General features: G+C 48.6%; 1 protein-coding gene across 1 annotated transcript in view; it reads left to right on the top strand.

Moving 5' to 3' along the window:
* Window positions 1-1,141, top strand: part of LOC149299139 (zinc finger protein SNAI1-like) — a 2,652-nt gene extending 1,511 nt beyond the window's left edge. Inside the window, exons 2-3 of the mRNA XM_089486621.1 lie at window positions 147-677; window positions 960-1,141. Coding sequence (XP_089342747.1) covers window positions 147-677; window positions 960-1,141 — 713 coding nt within the window. The remainder of the gene's footprint in view (window positions 1-146; window positions 678-959) is intronic.
* The last annotated feature ends 16,140 nt before the right edge of the window (window positions 1,142-17,281 follow it).

Genomic DNA, 17,281 nt, shown 5'->3' with positions numbered 1-17,281 from the left:
CAATGCTCCGAGACATTGTCTGCCTGGGTCTTCTTTTTTGCTCTTTGGCTACCGAATTCCGGCGGGGCTCCGGTCCGCGGCAGTGACTGCCACAAAGCTCACCCTTGGAGCGATCTCTTAATTTGTTTTGCGCATTCCCTGTACAGAGCTGCAGTACGGAGATCCTGCGGTCCCGAAGCCGGACGTCACGGAGGAAGGGAAGCCCCCACCAGCGGTGTCACAGGAGCTCGGGGACGCTGGGCAGAAGGAAGAGTCGGATAAGACCCCCATGCAGACCAGAGTGGGGGGTCCTGAGCTATCTGTTTGCCTCAATGAACTGCCCTTTAAAGACAGTATGATCAGTGTCAAGAACAGGCCGTCGGACGGCGACTGTGATACCCCAGGGCCAGAGGCCACCTTACTGCTGCCTCCGCAGACTGTGCCTTCATGTGTCCTAGAGGCTATGGCGTGCTCGGACTTTCCCAACACTTATTCCATGTTCTCCGAGCAGAAACCGTGGCACTTCCAGGGTCCGCCACGCAGGCTCTTCAGCTGCCAGCAGTGTGCCAAGGCTTACACCAGCCTGGGGGCCTTGAAAATGCACATTCGGACCCATACCTTGCCCTGTGCCTGCGGGATCTGCGGCAAAGCCTTTTCCAGACCCTGGCTGCTGCAGGGACACATCCGGACGCACACCGGTAAGCTGGAGCGATTCCGACGCCGCGTAGGATAACATTGGCCCTGCTATCGGTGATTGTATAAGACCCTCCACTGCTTGGTATAAATGCCTCTAAAGCCTTGGAGGTCCCCTTTCGTGGTGGGTCTGTGGACACGGGTGGGACAATCGTACGCACCCTTGGTTGATTATTCTCTGCCTGGGAGAATCTCCTCGGACGCGCTGCCAGCTCCTGTCGCGTTTGGTGTGAATATTGTGTAAGGGGGTTGCTATTCTTTCCTAAATCTTTCTGTCCATCTCCCAGGTGAGAAGCCGTTCTCCTGTTTTCACTGCGGTCGTGGATTCGCAGACCACTCCAACCTGCGCGCTCACCTGCAGACGCACTCCGAGGTCAAGAGGTACCTGTGCTCGGGATGTGGCAAGTCCTTCTCACGGATTTCTCTCCTCGCCAAGCATCGTGATGGCTGCTGCTGTCCTTTGACTTGACATATGGTGCTTCGTAATTTGGACTTCGACTTGGACAAGACTTTTGTACGACCTTAGGTGTCTTGGCCTATGACATCATAAAACATCCATAAACTGGTGTTTGGCTTATTTAATAAAATCTGCCATAGCGGTGCAAGCTACCTCTGAAAAAGCTCCGCTCCACTCGCACGTTCTCAAAGTTCTGACTTCTGCATCAAGGTACCCCACAGATGTGATGGGAAGCCGGGCGATTTACGGTAACTTCACATCTACTTAATGACTTACGTCGCCGCGCATTGAACGGCTCATCAGAATGGAACCATATAATATGTTGGGTTGCATACGTGAGGATGAAGACCCCAAATTCACCCGGACCCGTAACACGTATCGTAGGGATACCAGAAGAGCCGGAAGGAATCCGTTGAATCGTTGAGGAACTTCCTTTCCTTGGTTCCAGCACTGAGTGGGACGCCGGCACACGCTGGGGAATCTATAATATGGGCTCCATATAACGGACCTTCCACCTGGGGGACGTATAAACATTACGCCAAGAAGTGAATAGTACATGAACTCACATAACATGGCCTACATACCCCCCTCCATGGATCGATGCAAAGATAATGGTGTCTAATATGTTCCATGTTATGCGTATAAAGCTATGCCAAGTACAGGACAATGACCAGGTTACGATGATCGAGGTCACAGCGCCCCAAAAAGCTACAATGATGATGATGATGATCGTTCCTGAAACGAATCGCTTCGAAAAGAAACCTCAGGATTCTCCTGCAGCCCCCTCTGCGGCAACCAAATGCTTAATAAGTTCTGAATGCACTGAATTCTTTCAAACCTGAATTAAATGTGAACTTTAATGAAATAAAAACACTTTTGGATGCCAAGCGGCTAGTTTGATGGGGTGTGTGGGGGGGGGGGGTATTAAGATTTTAATAGTCGTCTCTGTTAAAATGTTTTCCGTTAGACATGTAAGAAATTCCGTTTTATGGAGCATTCCAGGAGAATTTAGAACCGATCTTGGGTGACACCTCAATAATACTAAGGATGAGCGTCGGATTCTGCGGGCTTTATGACGAAGCATCGCTTGGAGTCTGACATTTAAAGCGGGCTGGAAAAAGGCAGACGGCAGACTCTAGCGGTCCGGAATGGTTTCAGGTCGCATGCAGTAGACGTGCAGACCCTTTGATCCTTGGCCTTCTGTTATAATCGCTATAGCTCAACGTGGCTTCCAGGCACATGCCGCTGACGGTACAAATAGCTCTGCGGATACCGGCTGCCGGTCGATGCCACGAGTGCCTCCCGAGACCCCCCCCACCCTCCGTCCCACGCTGACTTATTGTGCGGGGGCCGTCTATTTTCAGAAGCAGCGTCTAAATATGTCGCGGCACCTGTCTCTGCAGGAAAATATTTGGAGGGTCTAAAAAAAGACGAGATGCTTTCCCTCCTGGAAAAAAGTCGGCGTGGTGGTGGCAGGTGGAGCGGAGAGGCTGCTATGCGTGATACGGGGCTAACCGTGCCATCTCGTGCCATCTTCTTGGCTCTCCCGACTCCTGCGAGACGTTTCTATCCTTCCAAGTTCAGCAGTCGGTGGGCAGCTTGACATCTTTTTCAGATGAGCTCATCACAGAAGACGGAACATCAGACAGAAGCTCCATTAGAGCGCAAATCATTTTTAGCTACGCGAAGAGACGGCGTAGATACATCGCTACTTGGAGAGGTGGCCTTGAAATGGTTACATGTGACATCATATGTACGCAAGCGATGGCACTGAGATGTCACGACGGAATTTGGGAGAGTTAACACGCGCACTCGCGCTTACACAAATCTCTAAGCGTACACGTTAAGTGCGCAGCCCTCGCCTACCGACGGCCCGGCCCGCCGCGGCCCCCCTCGGAGGGCAGTTCACCTGTTTATTTTGCCGAGCTCTTTGTCACGCTTCTGTTGATTGTGCGATCCCCGCTGTCTGACGTGACGAGGTCGGAGCTGTCACAGAAATGCTGCGGTCTATAAATACCCAGCGCCTGTCCGGAGCAGGGGATTTCTCGGGAGTGCCGTGTCAGAGGGGGTCCTTTAAATAGTTTCCGTGTTACTATGTATACCCACGAGCGGCGCCCCCCCACCCCACCAACCCTCTGGCATTCGCTGACGATCTTTCCTTGGCGCGGCACGAATCTCGAGACTTTCCTGCTCCCGCTGGCCAGGGCCGGACATGCCTGCGTCACATGCCACGGCTAGCACCTGCGGGCACCACGCCTCGCCGCCACTTTAACCTCCTCAATACCGGTGCGGCCACAAAACCAAATCTTAGTGGCCACGGCGTGTGATTTACAGATCTCTAGGTTTGGTCGGTTGCCCGATTCGTCCATTGATAGCTGTTTACCGAGACGTTATAAACGGCTTCTCTATACAGAAAGTCCGCACACCGTTCATGCTCGTGTCACACATTTATTAAGAAGAAGAGGCTCTTGGGGGTTGAAACGTAGAATTTGCAGGCAGTTTAGACCCATAGCCGTATGTCTATCCCATGCGTGTTTACAACATTCCCTCGCTTAACCTCTACCACTTCTGCTGGGAGGCTGTTCCACTTATCTACCCATGAGTGGATCCGGAGGGGACAACGGGGCGAGTACCCGCACTGAGATTGATGACAGCATGTTCCGGTCGTAGGCATGAAGAGGTAATTCCAGACGTAGCTGTGCGGCAGCTTTCACTGCATTAACAACAGGCTGGAGGTGGATCTTGCAGGTAGAGGGCGGCCCTGATTGATCCACCTGGGTCAGGACTGCTGGGCTGTTCAGTGATTTCCAAAGAGCTGCTTTGATGTTGCCCCCCAGAAAAGCCTGTTTGGGGTGAATTGGGGAATTATCTGCTCAATCAAGCAGCAGGCCAAGGCCCTGGAATATAATAATGGTTGCAGATCGGCGGAGCTCTGGGGTCTGGATTATTACACCAAAATCTACCCCATGTAGGGATTGTTTGGACTCCGGCTGAACTGTTACAGTAAGGACACGGAGGGCCGGTAAGTAGCTTGTTTACAAGACAAGCATGTGGTTTTATTTATCAATAAATAGTTTTTTTTAAAAAAATACAAACTGGGCCGAAAGGGTTAAACCCTGTGTTTTATGCTGTTGTGATGTAGCATCTGAGATGTTTGCCGCTCGCTTATATGTCTTTAACAATACGATTGTGTTTGCCTTGCGATGGGCCGCACGCTGCTGTGGCACACAGAGGGTTAATATTGTAGCGCCGTTTACTCTTTGTGCAGAGTTTATGTCCATGTTCTGGGGTTTGATTTGCTCGCTGGGCCGCGGCGTGCCGGTTACCCTCTCGTGTGTGTAAAGCTGATCGTTCCAAGTTCTTGATATTAATGGCTGTGGGTAGTTGGCTCGGCCACGCGTTACTTTCACTGGATTTGGCTCTTTATATCGTAACTTTATATCTGCAGATCTGTTTCTTTATATTATAACTTTATATCTGCAGATTTGTATAATAATGCGCCAATACTGGATGCAAGAAATCCGCTTTGAAATGTTGATAAATTGATTGAGTAATTGGAGGGAAAGGGACCGGGGAGGAAAAACTGTGTATACTTGGTGGGCCCATGCGCGTACCCGGTGCCGTGTATCCTGTGCACACATGTGTTAGCATACCCGGTGCCGTGTATCCAGGGCACATACATGCCTCGGAACAGGCGTATATCCTATGTGTGCCCGGTGCCATGGAACGTGCCGTGTTTCAGTGCACCTACGTGCGAATGCCCAGTGCCATCGACCCAGGGACATCCTGGTGCCGTGCCTGAGCGATGGAACGTGCGTATACCTTATGTGTACCCGGTGCCACTTAACAAGCATATCCCCTGTGCAAGGAAGCTTACACGTGCCATGGAGCGTGCAGTGGACCTGTGCGCGTACCCGGTGCCGTGCTTCTGGTTCACATACGTGCGCATACCCAGGGCCGTGCGTCCGGTGCACATACATGCGTGGCGACCCGCTGCCCCTGCCCGCGTACCCGCTGCCCCGCCCGCCGATTCCCGCAGACCAGCTGCCGCTGCGCGCCTGCCCACTGCTCCTGCGCGCCTACCTATTGACCCGCTGCCCCTGCGCCCGTACCCCGCCGCCCCTGCGCCCGTACCCCGCCGCCCGCGGAACCTGCACGTACCCAGCACGCTGTGTTCTCTGTCAGAGTGATTTCCGACACTAGGACTGGAAATGACCTGAAAGTCCTTGGAATGAGTTCCGGGGAATCACCGCAGCGCAGCGTTTTCCAGAATGCGTTCTGCTCTGATTTCAAATCATGGGCTGAAGATCAAATTCCAAGAAGCGTGGCTGAGGGGCCCTAGAATAGGTACATTAAAAAAAAAAGAAAAAAAGGATTTATAGCCGATAGAGGACAGAGCACGGACAGACAGCGACAATCAACACCCGTGAGAAAGCCTGCGCAGAAAATTGAAGAAATAGGACACGTTTAGAAGCTGCTCCAAACGTTTGGGAGAACCTCGTGGCTTCAGAGAGAAAAACACAATGTAGACGGCAATTTGTGACATAAAAAGCATCAGCTGCCCAAGATGTGCATTCACTCGATGGGTGGGGCGCGGTGGGTGCCCTACCTTCCTCGTGGCTCAGGTCAGATGGTGAGTTTGTCACTCAGTAGGTTACCGACAAGGACGTCATCCAGCAACAAGAGTGCCATGCAGAGCAGTCCTGGATCTCTAAAGAGCACCTGGGGGCGAGAGAGCTCAGCCTGGGACTGGATGGTGTTTGAGAACTGATAGGTCGCTCTGGGAAAGGAGGTTCAGGTGTTGGGTGGCATTCCCTTCGGCTTTTCCCCCCATCTGAAGCAGAGTGGAATAGAATGGGCGCCTGGTTAGCTCAGCACCCAGTGTCCCTCTCTTCCGTACCACGTGGTGTTCCGCATGGTCTGGAATCTGGGATGGATTCAAAGAGTTGTGAACGTTCTGTGGTGCACATTGCCGGTGTATCCATATGTGGCCGGTCGATCCTGGCTCATGTTTAATACAATCAAGTTACTAGTTTTGGAAAGCCTTATGTGTCATCGCAGAGGACGTTACCGATTGTTATCTTGTTAGACGTTAGCCGCAGAATACACACAGCAGGGATCCTTATTTATGGGCAGGGCCGGCCTTTGGGGTGTGCGACCTGTGCAGCCGCCACCGTAGCGTACGGCTGCCGCCAGCAGCGTACCTAGCGGGGGGGGGCGGTCCGCACCGGGTGCCGCTCATCAGGGGGGCACCCGGCACCCCTCCAGAGACGGACAGCAATGTCCGCCGCTGGAGGAGCAGGCTCGCAAGGGAGCGGTATCGGAGGTCTTTAACAGACCTCCGGCTCCCTTGAGTGATTGTAAGCCGGTTCAAGGATCTCCCTTGAACCGGCTTAAAATCACTCAAGGGAGCCCGAGGTCTGTTAAAGACCTCCGATACCGCTCCCTTGTGATCCGCGCGGCAACAGCTGCTGTGCGCCGGGATTTGTTGTCAGATCCCGGCGCACAACACTGAAGCCGCGCCCACCGCTGTCAGTGCCCTCTGACCCGGAAGAAGACAGAAGAACTGAAGAAGAGGAGCGAAGAGAAGGAAAAGGAGCTGTAAGGAGAAAAGAGGAAAGGTAGGAAAGCATGAGAGTGACAGTGAGAGTGGATTGGTGTGTGTGTGGATTGGTATGTGTGTGGATTGGTGTACGTGTGGATTGGTATACGTGTGGATTGGTATACGTGTGGATTGGTATACGTGTGGATTTGTATACGTGTGGATTGGTATACGTGTGGATTGGTATACGTGTGGATTGGTATACGTGTGGATTAGTGTATGTGTGTGGATTAGTGTATGTGTGTGGATTAGTGTATGTGTGTGGATTAGTGTATGTGTGTGGATTGGGATGTGTGTGGATTGGTATGTGTGTGGGTTGGTATGTGTGTGGATTGGGATGTGTGTGGATTGGTATGTGTGTGGATTGGTATATGTGTGTGGATTGGTATACGTGTGAATTGGTATATATGTGTGGATTAGTGTATATGTGTGGATTAGTGTATATGTGTGGATTGGTATATATGTGTGGATTGGTATATGTGTGGATTAGTATATGTGTGGATTGGTAAGTGTGTGAGAGTGATGGGTGTTATGTTGTACCATTTCCAATGTATTTTTCATTATATAATTATGCTCTAAAGTACATCATAACTCCCATCACTCTATACTGTTCCATACAGTGGCAGAGCTGGGAGGCAGAGGCCTTGCACCCCCACCGCAGGACTCCTGAAAGGTAAGTGAACTTCAAAGAGGGAAAGGGTAGATAGTTAGGAGGGCGTATATAGGGAGAAGGGAGTGAGACAGGGGAAAGGGGGTAGATAGGGAGAAGGGAGTGAGAAGGGGTAGATACGGCAGAAGAGAGTGAGAAGGGGTAGATAGGGCAATCATACTCCTATCATGCCAAGTCTGCAAGTACATCCTGGAATCTGGGTATACCTGGGCATGATAGGAATGTGATTGCTGTTAATCATATATATATATATATATATGTATATATATAATGTTATTTAATTGTTTTGTCCTATTTTGGTGTGTTACTTACTTTAAATAAAAGTGTTAGATTTTTTTATGGTGTGGGGGGTTTTGGCCAGGTAAATGGTGCACTTTCGGTTTCAGTCCAGAATTCGTTTCGGTGCATCCCTACTACTAAGCCAGACAATGAAGTGGTAGGCCTACACCACATCAATGTTTGCCGTAGTATATAGTGATTGGGGTTTTGTTACAAGTTTTGTTACAAGTTTTTATTCCTTTCTTTTTTTGGGATGGGGGAACACCTAAGGCCGGCTCTGTTTATGGGTAATGGTTTTTGCATACATATCTTTAAGTGCGATTGATGACATCATCTTTATGAGGCCAGCCCAAAAAATAATTGCAGATGATAGAGACAGATCAGAGCTACGTAATAGTCATTCTACGTTCCAAGCCTCATGTTCTGGGTAGCAGAACGCCTTTGACGTGCATGTTACATTTCACGCACTGTATTAACCTCCATAATTGGGATGTCTGTAGATACAAAGTTAGGGTTTTCCTTTTCTTGTTTGGGTGAATTTGTGACATTGCTGTCTGCGGGGCGCGGGGCGCAGGGTACGCAGGGGTGCAGCGGGGTCCGCGGGTAGGCGCGCAGGGGCAGGGGCAGCGGGTCCGCGGGTAGGCGCGCAGGGGCAGCGGGTCCCCGGGTAGGCGGGCAGGGGCAGCGGGTCCGCGGGTAGGCGCGCAGGGGCAGCGGGTCCATGGGCAGCGGGTCGGCGCCCAATGGCAGGAGGTCTGCGGGCAACGGGTAGGCGTGCAGGGGCAGCGGGTACACAGGCAGGGGCAGCGGGTACGCGGGCAGGGGCAGCGGGTACGCGGGCAGGGGCAGCGGGTCGGCACGCATTTATGTGCACCAGACGCACGGCCCCGGGTATGCGCACGTATGTGAACCAGAAGCACGGCACCGGGTACGCGCACAGGTCCACTGCACGCTCCATGGCACGTGTAAGCTTCCTGGCACAGGGGATATGCTTGTTAAGTGGCACCGGGTACACATAAGGTATACGCACGTTCCATCGCTCAGGCACGGCACCGGGATGTCCATGGCACTGCGCACGTAGGTGCACTGAAACACGGCACATTCCATGGCACCGGGCACACACAGGATATACGCCTGTTCCGAGGCATATATGTGCCCTGGATACACGGCACCGGGTATGCTAACACATGTGTGCACAGGATACACGGCACCGGGTACGTGCATGGGCCCACCAAGTATACACAGGGTATACGTGCATTTTATGTCACCGGATGCACGCATGTTCCACGGCAGTAGGATTCCCACCGGGAATACACGCCACCGGGTACGCATCCCTTCTCTTTACGGCGGGGGCGAGAAGGCACCAAGGCCAGCGTGTCTATAAGACTGCGCATGGGCATGTGATCCTCCGCTTATAATAGCCCTCAAAAGGACGTAATGCCTTGGGTTACAAGACAAATACAAGGAGGTAAACCTCCCACCCGCTCCCTAAAATGTCTTGGACCAGGACCCTCATTACTCAGTCATGGGCCGGCCCTTTCCATCACTTTACCTGTGACCCCTTGTACGCTCCCAGTTTTTCCTCCCCGGTCCCTTTCCCTCCAATTACTCAATCAATTTATCAACATTCCGAAGCGGATTTCTTGCATCCAGTATCGGAGCATTATTATACAAATCTGCAGATACAAAGTTATAATATAAAGACGCAGATCTGCAGATATAAAGTTATAATATAAAGACACAGATATGCAGATATAAGGTTACGATATAAAGAGCCAAATCCAGTGAAAGTAACGCGTGGCCGAGCCAACTACCCACAGCCATTAATATCACATTTGTTGCACGAAGTCAGAATTATCCGGGTAATTAAACACGGAACGTCCAGAACACGGCAGAGAACCGAGGGGTATCTAGGGGCGTGCGGGAGGCTTTAAATAACACATAGCAAACAAAAATGGCAGACAGCATTATTAATATTATTACTACTTATATACACGATATATACAACGTATCAGCACCAAGAACTTGGAACGATCAGCTTTACACACACGAGAGGGTAACCGGCACGCCGCGGCCCAGCGAGCGAATCAAACCCCAGAACATGGACATAAACTCTGCACAAAGAGTAAACGGCGCTACAATATTAACCCTCTGTGTGCCACAGCAGCGTGCGGCCCATCGCAAGGCAAACACAATCGTATTGTTAAAGACATATAAGCGAGCGGCAAACATCTCAGATGCTACATCACAACAGCATAAAACACAGGGTTTAACCCTTTCGGCCCAGTTTGTATTTTTAAAAAAAAACTACCCGTATTTGCTCGATTATGAGACAAGGTTTTTTCCAGAGCAAATGCTCTGAAAAACACCCCTCGTCTTAAAATCGGGGTCGTCTTATAATCAGACCTCAAATAGGTCTGACTATGAGACTAAGATCCAGAACCCCCGCAGCGATGCAGGGGACCTGGATCCTCCTGTGTTATGCCCCCCCCCAACTTACCGGTGCTTCTGAGTCCCCGGTGCTTAGTCCGGTCAGCGTGTAGAGCTCTACGCGATTTGCGGAAACAACTTCCGCCGCAGCGGAATATAGTGGCATATAGTGGATGACATTGGGTAATGCACATTTTTGCTTGACCAGGGAAACCTTAAATATTTTAATGGAATTATTAACCTGATTTTTTTTATATTTGCATGCGTGTACATTGTTTATGGGGTTAATTATAATGGTATAGATCTGATTTAAATTTCTTAAGGGATCTCTCTCTCTTCGGAGTCCAACACCAGTCATACAACCTCTAAAAATGCACTAAACTTTCTAAATATTACCGGATTATTTTAGAAGGGCTGATAAGTGAAGGTTTTGTCATAAATAAAACATATGTACATATGTATCAATGTTAAACATTTCTGCAATATACAAAGTGGAAAGGAGACGGTTCTTTTGGGGGCTGCTTTGTTTATGTGGAAAAATATTGATATTACAAATATTTATTTCACAAAAGCCCCAGCGGGTTTCTTATGAACAAAGAGCGCCCCGACCATGCAAGCAGTGAGATTGTGAACCCGTCTAAACCCGTATTCCAGATTTGACTTCACAGCTAAGGGTGCGATGAGCACCCAGGAGATCCGCAAAACGGAGGAGATAGCAAACCAGTTAATTCAGGAGAACAAGGTGAGCACACGGCCCTTTCCGGCCCTGGCCTGCGAGCCCATCTACCCTTTGCGGTCACTGATCGGTGTGTTTGCGTGCAGGTTGTGTACTCCTTGGACGTCCCGCTTGCCGAGGCCAAAGCTATCCAGGGCCTGCGTGCCGTGTTTGACGAGACGTATCCTGACCCTGTACGCGTCGTGTCGGTGGGAATCCCTGTGGAGACTCTGATTGCCAACCCTTCTGGTCCTGCCGGTTCTGTGACATCGGTGGAGTTCTGCGGAGGAACGTGAGTAACGGCCCTGAGCCCCCGATATATATTTATATTACTCCTATACCGAGCGTAGCGAGCCTGTACCTCTCGGCTACCGCTGCTCTTAAACCTTTCGTGGTGCTGTCACTCTCCAGACACCTGCAGAATTCCGGCCACGCCGGTACGTTTGTCATCGTCACAGAAGAGGCCATTGCCAAAGGGATCCGTAGGATTGTGGCTGTCACAGGGGCCGAGGCGGTAAAGGTGAGTATTTCGGGAGCGTGTCGGTAAGACACACACGCTACAGGAGCCCCGCTACGATCGCTCTGGGAATGGCTACCCGCTAACCCCGATCCTGTATCGCAGGCTGTGCGCAAACAGGAGGCTCTGAAGGCTGCGCTCTCCTCATTGGAGGGCAAAGTGAAGCAGCAGACTTCCCCCAGATAGAAATAGCGGATCTCAGCGAGGTACGGGCGCGGGGGGATGTACCGGTAATGGGCCGGTGTGTGCTCTGATTAACGGGGGGCTTCTTCACTGCTGCTCTTCTTTCAGACTCTGGCCACAACTGTCATCTCTCAGTGGCAAAAGGATGAGCTCAGAGAGCGGCTAAAAACCTTGAAGAAAGCCGTGGACGATCTGGACCGTGCCAGCAAAGCCGATATTCAGAAACGGTTAAGTGGGGGGGGCCGTGATGTCACGGAATTTTCTGATTATATATATATGTGACGCAAGCCTCCATCACTGGGGCCACTGGAGAAGCCTGACTGCCAGCCTCCTCCCTATTGACTATGGGCCCTGGGTTTGTAAAGACTTCTGTGGCTACCCCCAGCAGTATCATCTCATCACTGGCTGAGGGGATTATCTCCAGCAGACAGCCAGGATCTGCCACCAGGGAGTGACCACCATTGTCTCAGTTTAATGTTATATAAATCAGTCTCCCCCCCCTATTGTATTGTTAATCCCGTTACTGCCCCTGTTGTCTCTGGGTGGCAGATTAAGGGGGCGGTTTGTGTCCCAATATCTTGTTTTATGTTAATGTGTGTTTTGCTGGATATATCCAGTCCTGTGTGTCTAAAAAAATCAGTCTTCGTTTGGTTTTACCCTACACTGAGTCTCGGCTAGTGACTGGGGAACCGGGGAAAGTGTGTTGTCCCAGGCTAAGGGAGCACAAGACAGCGGAGGCAGTCGGTCGGACTAACCAGCTCCGTGACAATATATATATATATATATATATATATATATATAATACAGGGTTTACGCTGCGGCTTTTGTATTTATTACACATACGCGGTAAATTCACAGACCTAATAATAATAATATTTTTTGTGTTTGATTTTGTCAGGTTTTGGAAAAGACCAAACAGCTGATTGAAAACAACCCCAACCAGCCGCTGCTTGTCCTAGAGATGGAGAGTGGAGCTTCTGCCAAGGTACTGTGCAGACACGAGCCACCGCGGGGCTGCTTGATTGGAAGGGTCGCCCCGAGCGTGGCTGCAGCACCAGTCTCCAGAGCTGCCTCGCAGCACTTTGCATGTCGGGTTTCATCTCCAAGACGTCTTCTGATCGATCGCTCTTCTTTTTGGTTTTTTTAAACAGGCTGTGAACGAATCCCTGAAACTCCTGAAGTCTCAGTCGCCAAACACTGCAGCCATTATCTTTACTGTAGATAACGATGCCGGGAAGATTACGTGTTTGAGTCAGGTGCCTCAGGTAATAGGCTCATCTCTTTGGGCTCAGGCCACGGGAAAGAATGTAGGCTGTCTCTCTGAGGTGCTGAGGCTGGCTGAAGACTTTGCTAAACTTTAACTGTCTATGAAGAACTGAATAGAAAACAAGAAAGAAACACCTCCACAAAAAAGGTGAATATTAAAGATGATAAAAAATAATAATATATTTATAAATACCCTACAGGTCCTGCTGCTACCCGAGAATAACACTCCTCATAAGTGTTAACAGGAACAATAGGTCAAAATACCGGGGCGCAAAAACATGTGGGAGAATAAAAACAGTAATATAGTGTAATAAAATCTCAGATATTTTAAGAGATATAAAATGAAGTAATTGCACTCACAAACGTGCTCAAGGTTAGGCGCTCATCAAAGTGATGGAGTCTGTATATCCTTAGGAATAAAGCGTATATGCATAACCAAATTGTCATGCATAAAAGCAATGGAAGGGTGTCATTTTCAATAAAATCCGAAAGGTCGATGATATGTATAAAAGTTTCTTAAAAGTCTCTCAACGCGTTTCGCCGACTATGGCGTCGGCTTCCTCAGGAGAATTTTGCCAAGTCAATGTATGTTTCGTCCGTGGATTCCCGGTTTTTAAAAGTCCCGCTTTTGCCGTCTTCTTCTATTTGCGTCATCACGTATCCTCTTTTTTCCCTTTTTTTCCTCTTTTTTTCTTTTTCTCTTTACTTTATTCAACTGTTTCTTGTCTTTTTTAGGTGTCTTTAACCCAAAAAATCCACCGCATCAAACGAAGAAAAAACGGCGTGGAACTCCTCATTTCGTCTCGTCGTGGTCGGTAGGTATATAAAGTAAATCAAACGAAATGTTTTTTTAGAAAAACGAAAAAAAGCATAATATATAAAATATGTTAATTGCTTGGTTGTTTTTGTTCGCAGGAGTATCCTCCAACCAGCAGGGAGCCCATAGAAGAAATTAGGCAGAAAAGGAAATCAAGGTAATAGACTTAAGTGAATAATTAGACACCGATGTAAATGTAATTACATTGTTAACTGGTGTCAATTCGGTGTATAGTGAAAGTAGTTAAAAGATTAGATGGTATAGCTAATAAATATAGGCCGCACTCTAAAAGTTTGGTGCTTTTTTAAAGAAAAAGTTTTTTTCTTTAAAAAAGCACCAAAAAACATGCTGCCACTCTGTCCCCCCCCGAGATATGCTGCCACTGTCCTCCCCCCCCCGAGATATGCTGCCACTGTCCCCCCCCCCCGAGATATGCTGCCACTGTCCTCCTCCCTCCCCGAGATATGCTGCCACTGTCCTCCTCCCTCCCCGAGATATGCTGCCACTGTCCTCCTCCCTCCCCGAGATATGCTGCCACTGTCCTCCTCCCTCCCCGAGATATGCTGCCACTGTCCTCCTCCCTCCCCGAGATATGCTGCCACTGTCCCCCCCCCCCGAGATATGCTGCCACTGTCCTCCTCCCTCCCCGAGATATGCTGCCACTGTCCTCCTCCCTCCCCGAGATATGCTGCCACTGTCCTCCTCCCTCCCCGAGATATGCTGCCACTGTCCTCCTCCCTCCCCGAGATATGCTGCCACTGTCCCCCCCCCCCCCCGAGATATGCTGCCACTGCCCCCCCCGAGATATGCTGCCACTGTCCTCCTCCCTCCCCGAGATATGCTGCCACTGTCCTCCTCTGCCCCCCGACTTACCGGAGCTGACTCCCGGGTGTCTTGCGAGGCCGGCGGGGGACATCTACGCAATACGCGTATACAACTTCATGCCAGTGGGAAGTGCTGGCAGGGGAGGCTGTCTGAGCGTATCGGGGAGTAGGATGCAGGTCCCCTGCACCGCTGCGGGGGATCTGTATCCTAACCCCGCTGCCTGCCGGGCGCCCGGGACTGCATGTCCCGGGCGTCGGGCGCTAGACCACAAATATAGGCCGCACCCCCACTTTAAAGACTTAAAGTGGGGGGAAAAAGTGCGGCCTATATTCGAGCCAATACGGTATACTTTCTCTTCTTTTTAGAAATGCAATATACTGAACTGAAGATCCACATGAAGAACAGACGTGGAGAGCAAAAAATAGATACAATTGTAGCAACTTTGTTAATTGATAGATGTAATGCAACAATGTTAATAATGTTCATCAGGCATGTGTAGGAACGACTAACCCCCACAATGTATCGGAAATCTATGAATAGTATATGTAAAAAAATATATTATTAAAAAATGTTGTTTATGTGCAGCAAATGACCTAATGTGAAAAATAAATAAAAAATAATAAATAAAAATTGATCTATTATTATGAATTCGTGTATCATTTAAAACAAAAATAAAACAATATATAAAAAACAGTCAGTGTAAAAGAGTGGCTATATCTAATTCTAAATTTAAGCCATCTTTCTTAAAAGTCTGAAACTTGTATATCCATTCAGTTTCTTTTTTTGTTAAAAGTTCTTTTACATCTCCACCCCTCCAGTGAGGGGATACTAGATCAATCCCTATTATCTTAAAATCAGGTAACGAAAAACTGCTGCATTTTAAGCAGTGTCTAGGGACACTATGTTTAATGTTATTATTTCTTATTCCACCTAAGTGTTCAAGGCCTCTTACTTTTAGTTCTCTAGATGTTTGTCCTATATATTGAATTCCACATTTGCACTCTAAAAGGTACACTACATTTTTTGAGGTACAGTGTATAAAATGACGGATATTATAATCTTTTTTCGTTATGGTGCATTTAAAAGAGGTAATTTTCTTATGTTGCAGATAGCAGGTTTTACAGAGTTTACATATACCACATCTATGGAAGCCTGCCGGTTTATGGGTTAAAAAATGATCTTTATTTATTTTTTCTTTTGGGAGGGCGCTGGGGGCTATTATATTTTTTAAATTGTTTAATTTTTTATATATAATTTTGGGTTTTCTTGGAAGGTAGTTCTGTAATACGTTATCACCTTGTAGAATTGGCCAACATTTTTCAAATGCCTTTCTTATCTTAAACGCTTTATCGTTGAATTGGGTGATAAAGGCAAAGTTAAATTCGTCAGTTTTTTGTGTTCGTTTTTCTCTGTGTAGCATCTCATCCCTTTTTATATCTTTAGTTTTTATTAAACTGTCTTTTAGTAATTCCTCGGGATAATTTTTCTCCTCGAATTTTTTAATTAAATATTCACTTTGATTCGTTTTTCCTCCTCTGCTCTCACACAGTGGGAGGCGTCTCCGATACGGGCCGCTCCATTAACCCTTGATATTATTGTGTATTTACTAAGCTGGGAGTTTGCAGGAAAGTTGGGCATTTTAAATTCCTGACATCGTCCTGAAGGGCCGATACTGAATGGTCGATAATACCGGGTGATATCGGGGAGATGAAACGCACCACTTCCCTGCAAATGGTGAAAAAGTGGCTCACAAACCAGTGAAATAACTGAAAGAGGGCCAAGAGAGGACCAACGAGGTCTGTATTCAGCCTATAAAGCAAAGAGATGAGTAATAAACAGATCCAGCTGCTACAGGGTTAATACTGTGGGGTGCGTGGGCCACGTGCTGCTGAAAGGGATCATACCATGACACATGTTTTCCTGGCCGCAGTATGAAGACATGTATGTTTTCCCTTCCCGGAGCTCTCGCATGTGCAGAATACTTTCCATGTGAAGCGGCATCAGCGGGAGAGGCTCTGGAGCTCCATGGCTGCTCTCCTAACGTGGAGAACGTGGACATCCGGATACAAACACACAAAATGCACAACACATACTAACACCGTGATCTGTACACACATACCGCTACTGAACATACACATACTAACACCGTGATCTGTACACACATACCGCTACTGCACATACACATACTAACACCGTGATCTGTACACACATACCGCTACTGCACATACACATACTAACAACGTGCTCTGTACACACATACCGCTACTACACATACACATACTAACACCGTGCTCTGTACACACATACCGCTACTACACATACACATACTAACACCGTGATCTGTACACACATACCGCTACTGCACATACACATACTAACACCGTGATCTGTACACACATACCGCTACTGCACATACACATACTAACACCGTGATCTGTACACAAATACCGCTACTGTGCATACACATGCTAACACCGTGATCTGCATACACATACTAACACCATGATCTGTACACACATACTAACACCGTGATCTGTACACACATACCGCTACTGCGCATACACATACTAACACCGTGATCTGTACACACATACCGCTACTACACATACACATACTAACACCGTGCTCTGTACACACATACCGCTAATACACATACACATACTAACACCGTGATCTGTACACACATACTGCTACTGTGCATACACATACTAACACCGTGATCTGTACACACATACTAACACCGTGATCTGTACACACATACCGCTACTGCGCATACACATACTAACACCGTGATCTGTACACACATACCGCTACTGCGCGTACACATACTAACACCGTGATCTGTACA

This window comes from Sceloporus occidentalis, unplaced genomic scaffold (assembly GCF_023333645.1).
Source record: "Sceloporus occidentalis isolate IW3139 unplaced genomic scaffold, rSceOcc1.0.p SCAF_29, whole genome shotgun sequence".
NCBI lineage: Eukaryota > Metazoa > Chordata > Lepidosauria > Squamata > Phrynosomatidae > Sceloporus > Sceloporus occidentalis.
The sequence above is the reverse complement of the archived record's forward strand: the minus strand, read 5'-3'. Positions and strand labels throughout refer to the sequence as shown.